The sequence below is a fragment of the Siphateles boraxobius genome, unplaced genomic scaffold, assembly GCF_051911475.1.
Source record: "Siphateles boraxobius isolate OS27281-9 unplaced genomic scaffold, OSU_SipBor_1 41, whole genome shotgun sequence".
In the NCBI taxonomy this organism is placed as follows: Eukaryota; Metazoa; Chordata; class Actinopteri; order Cypriniformes; family Leuciscidae; genus Siphateles; species Siphateles boraxobius.
The window spans coordinates 8,425,007-8,445,725 of NW_027509042.1; the positions used below are offsets into that span (position 1 = coordinate 8,425,007).

The following is a 20,719-nucleotide window of genomic DNA, read 5'->3' on the forward strand; positions in this document are numbered from 1 at the left end:
TTGCAGCTTCACGTCTTTATTGTGGGTCACTAGTTTCGCATACATTAAAATAGCCCCCCGGCGCATTCTCATGATTACTTTTAGAGATGCCACGCATTCGCAAATTTACGCCTTTCCTTTATAATTATGAAAATTTAGTACGGAATGACAGTGCATGCATAATAGCCATTATCACCCTCTTTTATGGAACACAATGAAAAAAGAGAAAGAACAAATGAGACCGTAAAACGTAAAAGAGACAGAAAGGGGGAGAAGCTTGCTAAACAAGCCACAGCTTGTTTGTGGGAGTACCAGGTACTTGGTCCGTTTATCTCTAATTGAAAGGATGATTTTTAGCTTAGAGCAGTTTATGTATACATGTAATTTATTGAATTAGTGAATTTATTGAATTTAGTGTATTCAGGGTCTTTTAGAGATAAAAAACTAAAATATGTGATTTAAGGGGTTAAGAAATGGACAGGGCTTCCTGAGATTTTAGTCATCGATGTAGTTCAGTATGTGTGTGCGTATATACATATACATGCATACATACACACACACACATATATATATATATAATAATTTTGTTCTAGTAGTTGATGTGGTCCAATTCGTACCATTCTTCTTGTTTACATCAAAACATAGAATAGAAGAGCCGCAGCCCTTCGGTGGTCCAGATGGGTCAATCCCCAATGTGTTCTCCTGCGTCTGTAACCGTCTCTCCACTGCAAACCTGGCTGAACAATTATCAAGCTCCTTATTACTGTCTGAGAGGGTCAGCATTATAAATCTGAATTCTTTTCAATTTTCACCTGCCTATGTGATTAGCACCCACTGCTTTAAGGGCATTCATTCTGCCTCATATCAATAATTAATAAGCCAAGGTAATTTACTTCTGCCCGACTTGGTCAGCTTCATTAAGATGGTCTGAAACAGGGCTACAAGGCAATCCTTGCCAATGAGGGCCGCGATGAATGCAAAAGATATAAATGTAAGTGTCTATCTCAGGACGACATGGACAGATCAGGAGAAAAGTGGAATTTTTTGTGTATCGCAGGGTTGGTCAGTTAGATGGGAAGCGTTGGAAGAACAAAAAGTCTTTTTGTGAGCCTGAATAGACATCATTAAAGTATAATGTATTATTGGAAATACTTTGGAAGTATATGGGAATATTTTCAGGTTTGTTTATTTGTGCGCGGGCCCAGGACCGCGGCGTTAACTCAACACCCTGGATGCGAACGTTTGCTGAGAAGTTTTGATTCTTGAGATTTGTAATCCGACCGACTCCCCTACCCTGTTTCCCATTAAAAAGCCATCGGGCTGTGGTTCTTCTGGGAGCAATGCGAGTAAATATATCCATTTCACTTGAACAAGTTTTGTTTGTGAGCGAGTGTGTTTTCTTGGGCCTCTCTGCTGAGACGTGACCGAGGTTTGTGTTCCCATTCTGTTTTGCTTTTTTGCCATTTCTGCATTCTTTCAGGCCCAGCAGAAGAATAGAAAACAAACAGAATATGATTGTTAGTTTCTTTTAAGGGAAAGATGGGAAAAGTGAAATTGAGCGGGACAAAAGGAAATTGACGTTTGCGTGGAATTGTTTTAAAATGTTTTTTTTGTTTGTTTTAACACTCTTTTTGCATCTCTGCTGCAGGTTTTTAAGTCATGATGCAAGAGTCGGGGACAGAGGCGACAAACGGAACAGCCAATCAGAACGGCGCCACACCTTGTGTGGAGAGACACAGAGAAGTTCAATCCAAGAGCGCCACACCTTCCTCTGACATCACAGCATCTGACCTCGTGAACTTCCAGCAACAGCAGGTCTTTACTTTTTTCCTCCTTACTGTAATCATCTGTTCATTCATTCAAACTTTCTCTATTTATTTTTCTTCCTTTTCCTTTATTCCTTCCTTCTGTGTTTTTCCTACTTTCCCTTTATTCATTACTTTCATCCATTGTTCCTTCGTTAGTTGGTTTGTTCCTTCTTTCAGTTCGTCTTTTCTTTCTTCCTTCATTCCTTTCTTTCTTTCTTTTTCATGTTCTAAATCATTCCTTCCATCTTTTGATTATTTGTTTGTTTCTTTGTTCCTCCCTTCCTCTTTTTATTTCTTCCTTTCCATTTCTTTCTTCATTCCTTCCATCCTTCATTTGTTTGTTCATTCCTACCTACGGTCCTACCTTTTCTTTCTTTCATTCTTGCACCTGTCTGTTATTAACGCATGTCAACAGCATCCTTCTCTCCCCTCTTTAAGTGCTTGTAAATATTTAATCGTCGCACCCCCTCCAACCAGAGTACATAAACACATTATTATGATTATTTATGTATATTGAGAGCGGTCTGAATTTTTAAACGCACTAAGTGCTCTTTCTGTGATTGTGTTTTTGGTTGCCAATGTGTTTATCCCGGCATCTCTGCATCTGCATTCAGGTGAAGTATTTATCAACAGACAAATGCATAGGTGCAATGGAATTTACAGAAAGTTTTATATGTGCTGAGTCCATCTAGGTGCCACAGATTTCACCTGTCGCTTTGTAAACACCCCTAACACTCAGGTGGAAATTTTGCAGAGCTTCCATTCAAAGCACCAGAGCGTGGAGTGTTGCAGCCGTTTTTATTTTATACCTAGAGCGCCCAAAGCATCCTCACTCAGACTAAAATAAACAGACAAGCGCTTTCTGTCTGTCACACGGCAGCGTGTTGAGCCGGCCAGCATTGAAAAGATCAGCCAGTCGTATGTTATCTGCACCCCACGGCATGATGGGAGATGTTGTCAAGGGTTGTTTGGTGGGGATGGGGGCTTCTGAAGTAACTGTCTGCCGGAGTAGCATGGCTGTCGTTGAACTGAGGAGAGCGATGCCTCGGCTTTAATGCCAAACAGGACAGGTTTGAGAGCAGAGAACAACCCAAAACTGATTTGTTTTGGTCTTATTTCATACATAGGATATTGATTTTGTATTGTGTTTAAATTAGTAAGATGTTGGTTGCAAATTGGAATTATTATTTTGGATCACGAATAGGAATAAAAATAATTTGACATTTTAGATATTTCCCTTCAGTCTTCTAGAGATCAATATGTAACTAGAGTATATCGCCATCAATCAATAATCTGAAGCATCTGTGATTGGCTCTCGCTTTCGCCTTCCCGTGTCATCTGAATTGCTTCAGTCTGTCGTGTGCTTCTCTGACTTAGCGTGATGTTGTCGGTTTGAAAATCACAGGCATGCTGAATTCATTACCGCAGTCGTCACACAAAACCATGGATAAGATTTCAATAACTGCAGGCCACAGTTGAGTAAACAGTTGCACTGAAACTTAATTCCTGTTGACTTTGCCTTCATTCTGTGCCAGGGGCTCAATCTGATTCACTCGGCTGAGACAACAGGGGTTACTACACTGACAAATGCAAGGAAATGGAGAGAGAAAGAAGGAAGAGGAGATAGAGAGAGGCTGAACGCCAGAGCGCTTGACCGATTCAGGGATGTGCACTTGACATTGTATTCAAACATTTTTTTTTAACATTTACTTCATAGTTTTACTGTCACTGTGATGCGAGGAGGAACAGTTGCTTAACTGCATTTTTCAGTAACATACAAGTAAAATAGTCTAACTTAAAACTTTCCAACAAGTAGTCACATTTTGCATCTTCTAATTTAAAGAAAAATATTTAGTTTAACACTGCTGTTTATCACTATTTTGGAGTTACATATATTCTAGTTTTTAGCTTGAGAAATACTGCTGTGATTGAAGTCTAAAATCTGATTTATTTTTGGGATTATTATTTTGGAAATATTATATAATATTATAAGGCTTCTCCGAACAGAGTTAATATTGTAGTCTAAATGTCAAAGCCTATACTGTAAATTATATATATATTTTTTTTTTTATCAGCTTTGATCATTACAGGTTCTTTTGTTTTTTCCCCAAGCACAAGGATTCAGTTATGTGATAATTGACAGCTTTTTTACAACACATCAGTCTCTTTGCTTGTGTTATGCACACAATACATAAAACGTAACCCTTTTAAACCTCCAAAAGCCCAGTTTCTTCTCTGACAAGCTGTAGGGTTTTATTATCTTTCAATTTATAAACTCCTACGACTCCTTAAATACGTGAAAAACAACAAACCTGGAGGCTGACATATCATCTATCCTGATTAGTCGACATAACTGTGAAAGACAGTGCTCATTAATAAAGACTAGGGATAAAATAATTGTAATCTGTTTGATCATCTCGACCTTGACAGGGGAATTTATCTTCTCGAACTAGTCAGATTTGGGGGGAAGTAGACCATAAGCTTCATTTAAACATCTCCATTAGGAAGTCAAATCCCCAGTGCTATTACCTTATATAAAAGAGATGTGTCCCTAAATGGGAGTTCTCTAGATAGAATAGAGCCTTTAGATTCAAATAAAGCCACCTCAAACGTCTTTCATCCTTGTACTAAAGAATTTAGGTCCACTCTTTAAATGGTTTATGCATATAATTCACCAAAATTAAAGGAACAGACCACCCCTGTCAGCATTTATGCAAAGGATTTCCATTATGGAACTAGCGCCATCTCCAATGAGCAATTCATTTCTCTTTGGTCTGTGGTCGACAAGATCAGGGGGGGAAAAAACATGTCTGTGGACATCCTTATGATGTAGTTGGGATGTGATTCCAGGAAAAGCAGTGGAGGAAAGAAAATTGTGAATGTATCAAGATGCTTGTTTAGGGAAAATATCAAAAGAAATTGTATGAAAAACTATCCATTTGCCATGTTCATTAAGCACAGTTAATTATATATACACACGTATATGTATATATAATTAAGTAAAATAAAAAGACATAACCTCATGATAAAATGAATTGATCTGAACTGCAATTAGATTTGTTTTAATCAAGAGTCCTAGTCTACAGAGTCATAATAAAATCATATATTATATTCTGTTTGATGCAGCGAGGATTGGTTTAGATGTGTTTTGTACACATATATGTGTTGTTTATGTCGTTTTTTTCTCTTTTTTTTTTTTTTTTTTTTTTTTTGCATGTCAGCCATCGCTCATTGCTGCAGCGACTGCACCCACAGGAATTTCCCCATTCACAATACAAACATCCTTCCACAGCCACACAACCAAGACAGCCATCTGATAGATCGCATCTCTCATGTGCTTCCCGAGAAAATATGACACAATTGTGGCCCAAACAGGGCATCATACTGACCTATATTTGATCTCACCGAATGCACAGGACACTCTGTACAACCTAAAGCAAGAACACCGTCAATCCCGATCCGATTGCGTTCCGTCACAGACTGCTATTCGGGGGCCTCTTTAAAAAGTACAACAGAGTCTTGTCTTGCACTCAGCGAGGCAGAAAGAGAAGTTGTGGTTTTCAGCAACATCTTTTGATGAGGAAGTGAAGATGATCTTAAGAGATAAAGATTTAAAGAAAATAATGCCAGCCTGCACTTATGCAAGCGCAAAACATATTTGTGTTTTTTTTTTTTTTTTTTTTTTTTTTTGCTTTCTGCAAAAGGAAGTCAACCGATGTGAAGCACACTAAAATAACTGTACAACAAGGATGTTGTCGTACTTTTCTGATCCAGGCTAAGTTTACAGGATCATCCTTCTGTTTTCCAGAAATTCATGGCAAAAGTATAGCTCAGATCATTTGGCCAATGAAGAATCTGTCAATAATTTGGTCAGATAGGCTAATTTAGTCGATGATGATATATACACAGAAGTCAGACATGTAAAATAAGACTAGCCAATTATGATTTTTTCCCCCCCATTATTCAAAGTGTTGTAAAAACTGTTGAATATAGCTGCGACTGTTGTCTCTTGATCTTGAATGCAGTGATGACACTGATAATAAATGTACAAGATTTTAAAAATGATTTACAGTACATCCTGTTGATGGTCTGTCGGAGGCGGATTGACAGCGAAGAGGGTGTGTTGCTCAGCGTAGCTCAGATAATTTGGTCAAGAAGGTGAGACATATTTGAGATTGATTTGAGATCTCTGATGTTTAATTGCGTACTGTGGTATCTTGGATATCAAAGCACTGTTTAAGACATTGAAATCTCTTCTAAAAGGGGAGACACATATGAGGTCATTGGGCTTTTTGATTTGCTCCCAATTAATCTCAATGCTGCCTTGGAGAAACTATTGAGATTTTAAAGATAAGTATATAAAGATATATATATATATATATATATATATATATATATATATATATATATATATATATATATATATAGCTATTTTCTTTGATATTCGCATTCTTAAGAATGTGTGCATCCAAGCCTCTATATGGCACAATTCCTGATGAGTTATGAGTGATTAAGTTGATGCATATATAATCTCTTGCATGTTTAAGCAAGCAGCGATTGCCAGGAATACTGCTCAGCTGATGCTGCTCTTAAATTTGAAATATTAATGCCCTGTCTCACGGCAGTCTTTTTTTAATCACATTTTAGAGCACCCTCACTCAAAGGCATACCAACATCATCTCAAAACCACAAAAAAGAAAGAAGACTAGACATATGGACAGACAAGAAAAGCTACAGCATGAGTAAGTGCTGTTCTTTGATGGGAGGGCAAACTCATCTCAGTTCATTCTGACAGAATCATGCTTTTTTTACAAATCATAAGTTAAGGATGCAATTAGCAAGGGCTTTTTCTTCTTGTTGTTTTCCTCTGGCCCTTAAGCATGGTTAGGAGCCGATGAGGTGATGTCTTCGGGTTGGTCACAGGCAGAACAGTCTGAGTAAGCACAGGTGCTTGCATTATGCAACGTGTAGCAAAACCTACAGGAGTGACAGAAAGCATGTATGGTGATGAAGATGCATAAACATGCTCCTGCACGCATCTGATGACACCTCGCCCAGAGGCAGGGTTGTGCATCATTCAGAACTGAATTGAGAATGCATTTTAACATTTTCAAAAATTAAATCTTTTAAAATTTGAATACAGGCAGGCATACAAAATACAAACATGTAATCGGATTGAATTTTAAGTAGAATTTAAATGTAATATGCAAAGAGAGTCCTATAACCAATTTTATTATACATTTTATATTAAAAAAGGTTTAAATTTTTTTATATTTGAAAACAAAAACAAGCCTCCAACTACACTATACTATATATTATATACAAGCCTCCAAACACTATATATTATATCTAAAAATAACATAGTCTATATGATATTGTATATGTGAAATGTTATTGTATATGTTAAATGTTAAGTAAATTCCTTTTCTTGTCATTGCAATTCCAATTCAACATCCTGTAGGCCTTAGATTCGAACTAATGAATTGGGGGGAAAAAGAAGCAAATTCTTAAACTCATTCTTAAAAGCATTTTAGCAACCCTGCTCAGAGGAAAGATGTAAGATGGTGTAGAAAACACACATTTGTGCTCTTTTTCACTCTCTTTTCGCTTTAAGGTATCTGCTTGTAAACTGTTAATATTGTCAGATTGCACTAGAGAAAGGCAGAGCCTCCGACTTATTGCAAATCCTGAGCAGGAGATTGGTGTTATGACACCGCATATTGCCCCAAATTGCTTTATTGGTAAAACGCTAGTGCTTCCTTCAATTTTGATAATTTTATGGAATCCCTCGTTGAACGGTTTAATTATGTTATCACCCAACTGGCAACATCTGTCTTTATCCTGGAACAGGTGACAGTTTTATTACAGGACGAATCTCTCGGCTGGATCTCCCGATTGATGGCCGATCTGATTCATAATCGTACAGATGGAGATTGAAATTGTACATTAATGTGCTTGTACGTAGAAGAGAGGAGAAATAATTATTTGCAAAGCGGGAGGAAAAAAAAAACAGAAACACGCTCTGTGTGATTCTCCAAAGCCTGCTACAATTGAAGCATATTGCTTTTTGGGATCGTAACTAATTGTTGCAGGCAATATATCCCTCTGGCAGTGCACTTCTCACCCCCGATACCCCCGATGCTTTAGCTCGCTCATTTACAGAAGTGACATTTACAGCAGGCTGTCTAGAATCTTCAGGACTTAGTCGCATCATCGCAACAGCATCTCTGATCTCCTCTGCGGCAATGACATGCAATTCGCCAGCGATAAATGCATCTTCAAGTAGTTTACATCCTGTTTACCGGGTTTGAACTGACGGCTCGGCAGTGAGGAGCGCTCCTCCGCAGTCGGATCGGCCGGAGCGCTGTAGAGAGCCTCTACGTTAGAGTGTGTGCTGGAAACTGCTTTACTAATGGATCTCGGGTCAGATGGTCAGCAATGGAGACAAGTAGTGGAGTGAGTGAATGTGTGTATGCATTTGAAGAGGCTGCCAAAGTGAGCCCAAATGTGTGCGTCCATATGCGTGAGTGGGTGGGTTTTGCATCACTGCATGTGTATAAAAAGGAACATCCTATTGTTCCACTTCCCATATACCCTTGCTTTAAAATGGGGGTCAATTTGTGTGTTTGCTATGCTGGTACCATTAGTGAGTATGAAGCAGTTCTTATTGTCTGCTGAGGCCGGATGGGCTTTGATGCCAGTGTGTGTGTGTGTGTGTGTGTGTGTGTGTGTGTGTGTGTGTGTGTTTGTGTGTCTTAAAGAGGGGAACTCTACACTCAGAGCAGGTGTTCCCAGCAGCTGTCAGACTGTGGCTGCACTGGGAAATGCATCCGTGTTGTTTTAGTATTAGATGGCTTATTTGGAGTCCCGAAAGCAGTAAGAGAGGATTTCTTCTTAACGCACCGCTTGAGTTTTCTCATGAAAGAAAAACCTCTGTCTCTCTATAATCCTTCACGCTTTTCAAACAATCAAACATTGCTGCTGCGTGCATGCCTAAATAGAAATGCATGACGACATCATTTCATACTTTTAAAAACGCACATATTCCCATTTTCACACGATCTCGATGTAGTCGTCGTCATTGGATCAGAATGTTTGCATACAAGCAAATGAAAAGACTATTTAGTGGAGGGTGTTTCTTTTTGTTTCGGCTAATATGACCCAATTTATTAGGGATAAAGTTAAAAGATGCCACAATATCATGGGGATACGTTTGAGCGTGGGGCTTGTGCAATTTTAATGAGTGTTTCTCTTTAAAAAACTTCACAGAATTAATATGTATCAAGAAAAGTATTTTTTTTTCCCAAGGACCAAAAACTTCTGGGTAATTAATATTCATAGACTGTGCTTGTTAACACCCCCAATGCAAATGCAATGGAGATCCAATTAACATAGAATGGTCCCTGAGGAATCGGGACGATAAGGGTTAAACGAGCTATTGAAATTGAAACTAGGCCTTTCGGCCCGTTTTTAAAACACTTATTTGTTTCAATAAAATGGTAAACCGTGTAGCTGTGCGTTTCTCAGATTAAGGCATCTCAGTTGGGCTCTGGAGGCTCAGAATGAAGGTACTGATGTGTGTGCGCTGGTAGTGCCCACCCGTCACTAATGCAGAAGTGCTGTAGCTGAGGTAGCTTTTATTTCTTATTCATAATCTGCCGGCGCTTGGCGGATAATAGACGTCAGTGTTCATTCAGAGAGCGGCACGTCAGCCAGACCGCGGCTGACAGAGCAAAGTGCTGGGGTTCTGCGCGTCTCTAGCTAGCTACCGGCCCTTCCCGTATCGCTCCCAGGGGGGCCGATGAGAAACGCACCTGCCGAAGCGCTACAAGCGGCTTGAAGACTTAATAATGCCAATAAACGTGATTGTCGTGTGATTTGATGATGATGTGCTGCAGCTGTTTGTTTTGTTTATATCTTACATTCACATAGTTCCTCACAGAATCAAATCTACATCAGTGGATTATTACTGTAGAGAGGGTTTAAAACGTGGGAAGAACATTATAAAGACGTTTATGGCACACATAAAGATGCTAGAAAGCATTATTGGTAATTATAAGCATCACAGGACAGCTTTTTTGCACTTGTTTAGTAATTGTTTTTAGGAGGTAAAGAAATTACCCCTGACATTCAGAAGCTAAAACAAAGATTTACTGTAGTAACCATAAAATATCATATTTACAACTTTAACTATGGTAAGATGAAAATGTCTTCTTAGGTCTGATAGGTGTCTTGTTAGGATCTGATATGCATTCATCGTATTGTATTGTATTTTATATTCATAATAATTTATGTTTAAATATATTATTAATTTTAGTAACTAAAAGAAAATAAATTTGCTTGCACACTTTTGTTACTATGTTTGGCAATTTTCTTAATAGTTAATAGTTCCCTTTTTAATAGTTGGTTGAATGTGGTATTAGGGGAGGGACATGCTCATTCATTTTATCTGACAGAAATTGTGTAGTTTAAGATGACTATTTATTTTCCGTGTTCCCAGAAGAGAAAGATGTTGCATTTTAAATATGCAATGTGCATATCTGCTGGTTTACAGAAAAACACACGATTTGAGAGTTTAAAAAACGAATAGACACAAACTCAAAGGATTTCAAGTTTTTAAGTATCAAATATCACATGATCCTGTGTAAAAATATTTCAGGAAATAAAAAAGCTAAAATTTCATTCTGTTAGTCCAGAATGAACAAGTCTGACCCCTCTTCCTCCAGCAAACCCAGTTATGTTCATCACAGCCCTTTCATGCCATCACTCCTGCCAGTAATAACCACTTCCTAGGTGTTCGGCAGTGATGTGGCCTCTATTCCAAAGAGAAATGGTGCTGGCCGCTGACTGCTTGTGTACCATTTGGAGAATGATATTCCCTGTCAGTGCCGTGATGTCTTCCCATAAATATCAGTGATGGCACCTTGCGTTCTAGGAATGACGCCCACCATAAATAGTTCCCCTTTTGCACACCGTACAAATAAATCCTTCATCCTACCCTCCTTTCCTTTTTTTTTCTTCCATAAGAAAGGAAGGAGGGAAGGTAGAGATGATGTATTATTTACATGGGCAATAAAGAAACAAATGTTTTGCAGCATGGAAGAACGCAGAGAGCAATTCCCCTCGCTGTGGTGGGCCGGTAGACGCTCTGAGCGTCAGTGAGCTGTTGTTATTTGCTTGTTTACAACCTCTGACATGATGTAATGGGACGGGCCGTGAAAGCACTAGCCAGCAAATGGCACAGAAAATAAGACGAGGTCTTTATGTCTGCACACACTCGCTGTCTATCCCTTTTCTCACACTCGTTCTCCTATTTTTTTTTTCCTTCTTACCCACTGTACACACAAATATAATGTGCTTTTGAATACAGAGACATGAACCCTGAATACAAGTCACTGTTTTTTGCATTAAGATCTCCCAGTGGTGAATCGAAAGAGAAAGAGGAAAATATCATGTCCAGCCATGAAATGCAAAAGTGAAATCTAGCAGAAAGAAATATTTATGGATATTTTCTGCTTGATTAGATGTGGGCGTCGTGAGCCGGGAAAGACAGAGAGCTGTGCGTGGCTTCTGATGTTTAGAGAGAACACAAGAGCAAGAGTTTGATTGTTTGAATGGAAACAGGGTTAGAATGATTGTACTGTAAATAGGAATTGGAGAGATTGAAGCATCCATCAGTAGTCCTTATTCTCAGACTGTACGCACTACGCCACTACTATTCCCAGCATTCCCTGAAAATAGACCTGGATGGTACGACAGTATATATCGCAGATATGTCAGCTTCTAGAGTTTCTGTTATAGCTTGTTAGTTTTCAAATTGTTCTGTTATTGATTTTTACTGTGTTAGATTATCTTTTAGTGGGTGAAACGTTTGTCAATAGCAAGAAAAGCTGATAATAAGATAGAGACCTAAAAAACTCAATAGATTTTATATAAACTTAAAAATATATATTCATTCACCGGTCAAAAGTTTCTCTTGTGCTCATCACGTTTATTTATTTGATCAAAAATACATGAAAAATTTTACAATATTATTACAATTTAAAAAAATGGTTTTCTATTTTAATATACTTTAAAGTACATATTAGTTCTGTGATGCAATTCTGAATTTTTATCAGCCATTACTCCACTCATCGGTGTTGCATGATCCTTCAGAAATCATTATAATTTGCTGATTTATTATCAATGTTGGAAACAGTTGTGCTGCTTATTATTTTTTTATGACCTGTGATACTTTTTATTCATCAAAGAAACCTGAAAAACATTAAAAATAGTAATGTTTCCATACATTTGACCGGGAGATGGACTGCTACTAAATTTCTCCGCTGATGATGATTAGTCAGAATGATATCTGCCTATGAACATTGAAGTGACATTGTTCTGTTTTATTGATGTATTTACGCAGGTGAAACACAGATTGAGCAATTACATGCAAGTTGAACTGTATATTGCAACATACCTTCTGATGTTCATGCATGTTTTTTTGTGCTATAACTTATATTAAATTGGAAGAATAAACTGCTTGTACTACAGTTATCTGTCACGTCACACTGAAGAGCATCAAAATGTAATTTTATTGTTTGGATTTTGTGATAAAATGGACAGAATATGAAAGCTGAGACATTAGATGTAGCAAAGCACAATGTTTGGTGTAGGGAAAAACCGTGGACCTGGCAACCCTGTTTTGAACCACGGGTGATTTATGAGGTCTGATATAGCCTGCTGTAACATTCCTATTTTTAAACTGTTAATGTGTTATTGACGCGTTAACTTCAACAGCTCTTAATTCAAGAGACGTTTTCTTCACACACAGTATGAGTTGCAGTGTGATGCGTTTTTATGCCCCCTTTTGATTGACAGGATATAATTGGCCCTGATCATTGGCTGTTCTTCACCAATAGTGAAAATAATTGCTTTTATATATATATATAAAAGCAATTATTTTCACTATTTTTTTTTAATAATTATTTTTTTAATATATATATATTTATAGGCCTATATATTAGAAAAAAAATTATTACTTTTTTTTTAATCTATATTATTTTAGTACATACTTTTTGAAACCCCTACTGCTTTGCTGTTGACACTTCCCAAATCTTTCCAGTGGTCATCAAAACAAATACGTAGCAAATGTACTATTTAGTTTTATAAACTGTAAATATTGACTTGGTTTGGTAGCTTTTTTTTTTTTTTTAGTTTTGTTTGCAGCTCTTGCATGCATATTTTTCATAAAAAGCAAGGCTGTACGTAAATGCAAATATTATCTTCCTGGGGTTTTTTTGCACTGTGAATTTGTGAGTGATTATTTTTGTGTGAATCTGCACTGATCGTGTGTGTTAAGGGGGTTGTGAAGGGTTTGTGGGTAATTTCCCTGATGTCTTCTCCTATCAACAGAACTTCCTGTAATATAAGACGTCTTAGTGAAATGCTCATATTGTATTTGACTGTAATCTATCTTCATAAACGCTCATTGTTATGGTATGATAAACATTTCTATTATCATTAGATCTTACAGTACAATAATTTAACTAGCATGCATGATGATGAAAAGCAGCGCTAGTAAATAATCTCTTAATTGCAATATTAATGCAATTGTTTTGTGCACAAGCAGTCTGTTCAGCTCTCCGGATGGCGTATTTGATCCGCAAGCATGTGACATTTCTCAAGGAACAGAGCATGTGTAAAATTATGAGTATGATTAATTTTTCAATTTCTCTCTGCGGATATCTAATAATTGTGCCCCCAGATTGCCAAAGGCTGCTATTAAACATTAAAATGCAGGGAAAAAAGAAACCGCAAACAAAGCGAAGGAAAGTTAGCACTTCTGTAGGGCAACAGATAAAATAAAGGAAACTAGTCGAGGTTTGTTCAAAGCCTTTATACTTTATACTACTGTAGGGTTTTAAAAAAAGCAAAAATGTTGTTTAATTTAATGCTGATTTAATTCACTGTTAAAGGAATAGTTTACCCCAAAATGATCATCTTTTAATAATTATTAACTCTCATTTTTCCCGAAGGCGGAAGACTTTTTTTTCTGTTGAATGTATAAGAAAGCCAAAATTTGAAAAATGTCGTCATTGCTCTTTTCCAATGAATTTAAAAGGGAAATGCAACAGGTTTGATATACCGTAGGAGATTCCTTTAAGAGCACACTGTAGTCTATTTTGTGTCTATACATTATGCGCAGATGTTTGATTGTATTTGAGATGATAAAAAGATTGTATCTCTCTGCCCGCCTATCGTCATCATCCTCCCAGCCTCCATCTTTCCTAAATCCCCAACCCCCTCATGCTTAGCAGTCTTTATCACTTTGCTCTTTCCTCTTAATATCATCTTCATCTCGGATTGCCATGGCACAGGGGAGATGCGCTTGTTGATCAAATTTGGCTCTCGTAACGCTCAGCGATCCGCTTAGCTGAAGTGTCCGCAATGTGTGCTGAATGCTGAGGACGAGCGCCGCGTTGGTGCGGTGATTGATTGATTCAGTCTGCCACAGGACAAGATAACGGCATCAGTAAATACTGATGGAGTAGCTCGCTCTACTCCTCCACAGCAGGCCACCATGGGGCAGCAAGTGTTTCAATCTGCCCTGGCCCCCTCAGGAGCTGGGTTATATCGAGGGAGAGGTGTGTGTATTTCACTCCAATGATATTTATTTAGAGTGTCGCTCTGTTACAAGAACAGTTCAATAATGAAAATCCTGTCATTTTTTTACTCATGTCATTATAAACCATTTTCAGTGCTCAAATTTCATTTGTGTTTCCACAAGAACTGAATTTAAGTTGCATAACTTAAATTTGTGTTTTTCCTCACCTTCTGAAGATTTTAAATTTAACTCTGTTGTAGAAACTACTTTTATGGTACTTTTTAGGAGCCCAGCAGGCCCTGAATACACTACTAAGTTTCGGATCAGTAGGTTTTTATTTTTTTATTTTAAATTAAAATTAAGCAGCAACTGTTTTTAACATTGATAAATAATAATTAGAAATGTTTCTTGAGCAGCAAATCAGCATATTAGAATGATTTCTGAAGGATCGTGTGACTGAAGACTGGAGTAATTATGTTGAAAATTCAGAAAACAGGTGTTACTGTAATTTTGGGCAACTAAATGCATCTTTGATGAACATAGGAATGAGAAGCTTCTTTCAAAAACATTTTAAATATCTTACCTAAACTTTTAAAGGGTAGTTTGTACTTTTGTTGTACAGGAAAGAGCAGTGTGCCTGCTAAACATCTCATTTTGTGTTCCACAGAGGACAGAAAGTCATAAAGGTTTGAAACTACATGAAGACTAATAAATAATGACAACTTTTTTTGGATGAACTAAAGCTAGTTAGTGTTAATCAAATGCTCTTTTGCTGGCTTCTCCCTCATTAATCAGCTGCTGATAAAGCAATGTTAGGATTTACACAAAAAAAGTGAAATTGTGTACAATAAATTAGTTAATCTTCTTAATAAAGCCAAAGGGGTCATGTGGAATGATTGAGGTTCTTTATAGGACATTGGGGAGACACTGGGAAAGTTCTGGGCAGGGAAGCTGGAGTTGAAAATGATTTCCAAGTGGAATATCATCTATTTTTTTCCCTCACTGTATCTTTCTCTCCCTCTTTCTTTATAATTTACATCCTTAAAGGGATAATTCACCCAAAAATTAAAATGATGTAATTTTCTCACCCCCATGCTATTGCAAACCTTTATGAATGACTACTGTGGAACACAAATAAGGATAAAATGTCGATGGGGTTCAATGTTGTTGTTGACCCCTCTGTTGTTGTTGTTGTTGTTGTTGTTGTTGTTGTTGTTCTGAAGTAGTAGTTTAGTTCAGGACTTAAGCAGCACAATTAAATGTGAGCAAATAAAGGCCTCCACATATCCCACAATCCTCAGCTCTTGAGTACAACTCAGTATACTGTTCCTGCTAAGCATTTCAGCTGAGGCAATCTATAAACTGCTGGAAGAAAGTGCGTTTCCACAGTGTGTGTATATGTTGTGTGTGAGTGTGTGTGTCATCTGTTTTTATCCATCTTACTAAAGCCAGAAACACACACACATATTTCAAACAGATGTTGAAGCTAGGAGGCGCACAAGATCCCGCAATCAAAATAATTATCCTTACAGCCAAATGTTTATAAAGTGTTTATGTGACACTAAGCATTAGATCTCACTGAAGTAGCTATCATGAGTTAAACACGTTAAACTGCTTGTCAATCTCTAAACACCTTTACACTGTGTGGCTTCATAGAATTATTTATCATTATTAAGAAATAATAAATTTTGTACACTGCAAACAATTCATATTCATACAAAATGTTATTGTTCTAGAACCATTTTAATTGCAAGTAATTGCTAGTCAAAATTTTCTGAAGAGACACGATTGCTTGAAGCGTCGCGGAAGATCAAACGTGCTGTGTAACACACAAGAATGAACCTCATTGGTTCTTGCAGAAGATCAAACGTGCTGTGTAACACACAAGAATGAACCTCATTGGTTCTTGCAGAAGATCAAACGTGCTGTGTAACACGAGAATAAACCTCATTGGTTCTTGCAGAAGGTCAAACATGCTGCGTAACACACAAGAATGAACCTCATTGGTTCTTGCAGAAGCTCAAACATGCTGTGTAACACACAAGAATGAACCTCATTGGTTCTTGCAGAAGATCAAACGTGCTGTGTAACACGAGAATAAACCTCATTGGTTCTTGCAGAAGGTCAAACATGCTGCGTAACACACAAGAATGAACCTCTTGCATGTCAAGCGAACATGCTTGAGCTTCCGTTTACCACAACTGATGTATGAGTTGATAAATGTTTATATGTGAATAAATAACTAAATTCAATCTGTTAATCCGTTTGTGTCTCTTTAGAAAATTTGGACTAAACCGCTTAATTCATATAGATTAGTTTTACGATATCTTTATAAACTTCTTGAAGCTACAAAGTGTCAGTTGCGTAGCTGTCAATGGAGGGACATCTTCATTTGTGTTACAAAGATGAATGTTATGTGTTTGGAATGACATGAGGGTGAGTAAATGATGACAGACTTTACATTTTTGTGTTAACCATCCCTTTAAGAAGAGACTGAATGTTAAGAAGGGATGTGAGTCAGATTTGAATTTGTATAGTCTGTATGAGCTCAGTGGGTCATTGCACTTACCACTAAGCCACAGCTCCAACATTTATAATGCACGTTAGGGGTGGGCGATTTGAGCAAAAATTCATATCACGATATTTTTCACTGTCCGGACGATATCGATATTATATTGCGATATGAGGAAAAAAAACTTGGAATCACATTTTAGTACACCTTAGTTAATTTACAGGCAAAATATGTATTTTAATCCTATATCTAGAAAAAGGTGAGGGGTTTAATTGGACATAGACCTGAATTTTTTTTTTTTTTTTGTGCTATTGTTGTTCTCTAAATGTTTAAACGTGCAACATGAGATAGGCCTGAATTCACTTATGTCTTTCCACTTTTTATTTTGCGGGGGTCAAAATAATTCCTTCATTAATAAATCAAAAGATGAGTAACACTTGAGTGTGGTTTATTGAATACGTTATAATCAATAAATATGAAATAGTGTGATTTCAGAGAGGTTTGACACTTAGGCCTGTTGAAGACAACATTATGTTAACCGAGAAGTTTTTGTATATTGACCAAAGAGAGAAGTACATACTGCTAATGCAGTGGTGATAATTGAATTGTTGTTTTTATTTATATTGTTGTCCATTTATCGGAATTCCATACCTCTTATACAGTAATTATATATTACTGTATCAATTTACTAATGCTCGGACACACTCGGTCTCTCGCTGTGGCTCGCGGAGTTCGCTTCGCTTTTGTGCAGTCCGCGCCTCATAGACAGACGCTGTGTGTGTGCACGTGTACGTGCGAGTGCGTGTATGTGCGAGAGACGCGTGAGTGACAGAGACAAAGTGACAGAGAACGAATAATACACTGCATGTTTTAAATACCGTACAAAAAAAATGAATAACGAAATGCATTATGTGGCGCACCGCCACGAATTAGTCTCTGTGGAAAACACTGGACTGTTACCATGCTCTCTGTTTGATTATTAATGCGCATCACGCCAGTTGGACACAATAGAGGAAAAGGTTAAACGTTCAGTTCAGCCTTGATTTTGCATCGTCATTAGTAGTGTTAAAAGTTGTAAAGAGTACCAAATTGAACAAAATAATATAACTGCAAAATTTTAATTCATGAATATCTAACGGTATTCTCGGTATTGCAAAATCCATATCATGGTACAACATAATACCGGTAGTCACGTTCATACCGCTATAGCGCCCACCCCTAATGCACGTTTACACATTTTAATTTATGTTCAGCTTTAAATTAATTTTGCTTTTTGTACATATCGTTTTTTACCTGCTTCTTTCATTGTTTAATCCAATCGTCTCACATTTCAAAAAGAACTTCTCTCATCTGTTAATGAACACGCACCTTTTGTTGAGCAGAAAACCCAGAGAACTTCATATTTCACACCAGCAATGAAATCTTGTGGTGCTTTTCACAGCCACTGAGATGATGCACAATATAAGAGCTCGCCGTAATAAAGTCAATTAATTGGCGCCCGTGGCTATAACGTGGACATTGTGTATAGATGGAGATATTTAATTTAGGCCAACAGTCCCTGTGTTTGTTCCATGGGGATCGAGGGACAGTGGTGCGTCCCGAATGAATCAAGCAGTAAATGACGAGCAGAAAAATAGGTAATTATGTTAATCTCACAAATGAATGAGACGCTGACCTCTCGCATTAATTGATTTTATGCGCCTGAATCGTATTTATCTCTCTTTTGATATATTTTCCATTAACATTTCTGATGTAATTAAAGAGGTTTTATTTTGAAGGAAATTAGCCCTGGATGCCGGCGACCACTAAAGGAAGAGAGTCACTTTTATGCCGCGTTAACGAGACAGCGACGTGTTGGCGGTGTTTTAGCTGTGCCACGCTTGCCCGCACAAAGACCTTAAAGCTTAAATAGCCCCTATTCTTTAACCTTAATCACCGTGTTGGCTTGCCAGAAACTCTGCCTGACCGCGTACACGCGCCCCATCGCGAGCACCTCGTGTGCGCTTACGCCCTTTCCGGTTTCTCATTTTTGCACCTAATCAGCATAAAATGAAACTCGTTGTGGGCTTTGCTCCATATTAAATGGGTGATTATTGGTAATAAATACTTTTTTTAATACTCACTTATTACATAGGCAGTTTTCTTGCTCAGTTAATGAGTGTAATTTGATTTGCTTGAGAGATTACAGTCCTCTCAGAATTAATGCGGCAATCCCATCCCCTGGATTTAAAGACATCTCGGATTCACAGGTCGTGTGCTTATGCGAAGCTTCCTCTCACATAGCAGCTAATGGAGTTGAACAGCAGTCTGTCAGTTCACTATATAGCTCATGTGCCCTTGGTTCCTGCCGAGCTTGTTGTTTAGGGGCTCCGCTGTCGTTTGAGTTTTAAATGGGGTTTATCAAACTTGTTCAAGTGCATGCTTTGCCGTTTAAAGTCTACTGTATAAGCTGAGCAAAATTGTGCGTATAGACTAAACAAGGGTGCACAGCTTGGTGTTAATCGCACACAATCAAACCACAAATGTTACTTCCAGTCCTCTGAGAGGTGGCACAAATTTCTTCCTTGATCTGACAGTTTCGTATTTTTATCACACATCTGCTGTAGCGCTTTCAGTCCGCCGCATTACTGGCCTTCAGCTCTAAAGGTGTGATCGTCTAGGGCTGACGGAATTTTGATGTCGACCTGATGCTGACAAGCTTTTTGTTTCTCACTTTCTGATGCCTGCTTAAAATCAGCATCTCCAAGACACTTCCAGTAATGACTTTTACTCTCAAAACAGTTCTGTTCTGTTATGTTTATTTCAAGTATAAATCACAATGTCAGTTTGCTGACTCATGCAGAGTCGTTCTGAGTTTTTGAAGCAATCTTAACATTAGTATCGTTGCAAATCAAAACACAGTTTGAGACAAACTCTGTATTAGTAGTAAAATTTAATATACACTACCATTCAAAAAAAAGATTTTTTTAAGAATACTTTTAATACATTCATTCAAGGCTGCATTCAATTGTTTAAAAGTGACAGTAAAGACTTTGTTACAAAATATTTCTATTTCAAATCAATGCTGCTCTTTTGAACTTTCTATTAATCAATGAATCCTGAGAAAAATGTATAATGGTTTCCACAAAAATATTAAGCAGGACCACTGTTTTCAACATTCATAATAATAATAAATGTTTCTTGAGCAGCAAATTAGAATGATTCCTGAGGGATCATGTGACGCTGAAGACTAGAGTAATGATGCTGAAAATTCAGTGGTGTACGTAGTGTGAATAAGTTCTCATCAAATTGTTCCAACTCCAAGAAAAAAATTGTCTTGGCTATGTATATTTACGCAAATTTCATAACATTGTTTACTGTATGTTAACAACTGTCTCATTTTCTGTCTCATCTCCATTTTTATTATGTTCTAAAGAATTTTTATAGAAACATCTGAGACGAAATTGACACTTGCATAAACCATAACAGGAAACGTCATGCTTGAGGAAAAAAAAAATGAGCAGAATTCTTCTGAGCACAATTTTTTGTTCATCTGAAAAATCTGTTTTTATTGTAATTTCTTACTTTTTTTTTGACAATTCAGCAGTCAATCCCAAAGCAGTAGACACCTTCAGCATCTCTTTTTTTATGACAAAAGCAATCTCCTCCCCCCCTCTCTCTCTCTCTCTGGGATAACATTACCCAAGTTGGAATGACTTGAGCCGAGTCTGTAATTCCCATGAAGCTGCTCCCTCTCTCAGCAACTCAATCCCAGACCGTGGCCAATCGCACTGTGATATATCAAGAGCTTTCTCTCCGGGCTCACTGCCTAATGACACCAGGAGCTGACCCTTT

At 37.5% G+C, this 20,719-nt stretch overlaps 1 protein-coding gene across 16 annotated transcripts in view; it reads left to right on the plus strand.

The window, feature by feature from the left end:
• foxp1b (forkhead box P1b) overlaps positions 1–20,719 on the plus strand; it is a 189,399-nt gene that overhangs the window by 87,476 nt on the left and 81,204 nt on the right. For all 16 annotated transcript variants that reach the window (XR_013192963.1, XM_077198089.1, XM_077198081.1 and 13 more), the window contains one exon: positions 1,628–1,794. Coding sequence is in view for 15 of the 16 variants with exons in the window: in XM_077198089.1 (XP_077054204.1) it covers positions 1,639–1,794 (156 nt within the window). In the remaining variant the exon portion in view is untranslated. The remainder of the gene's footprint in view (positions 1–1,627; positions 1,795–20,719) is intronic.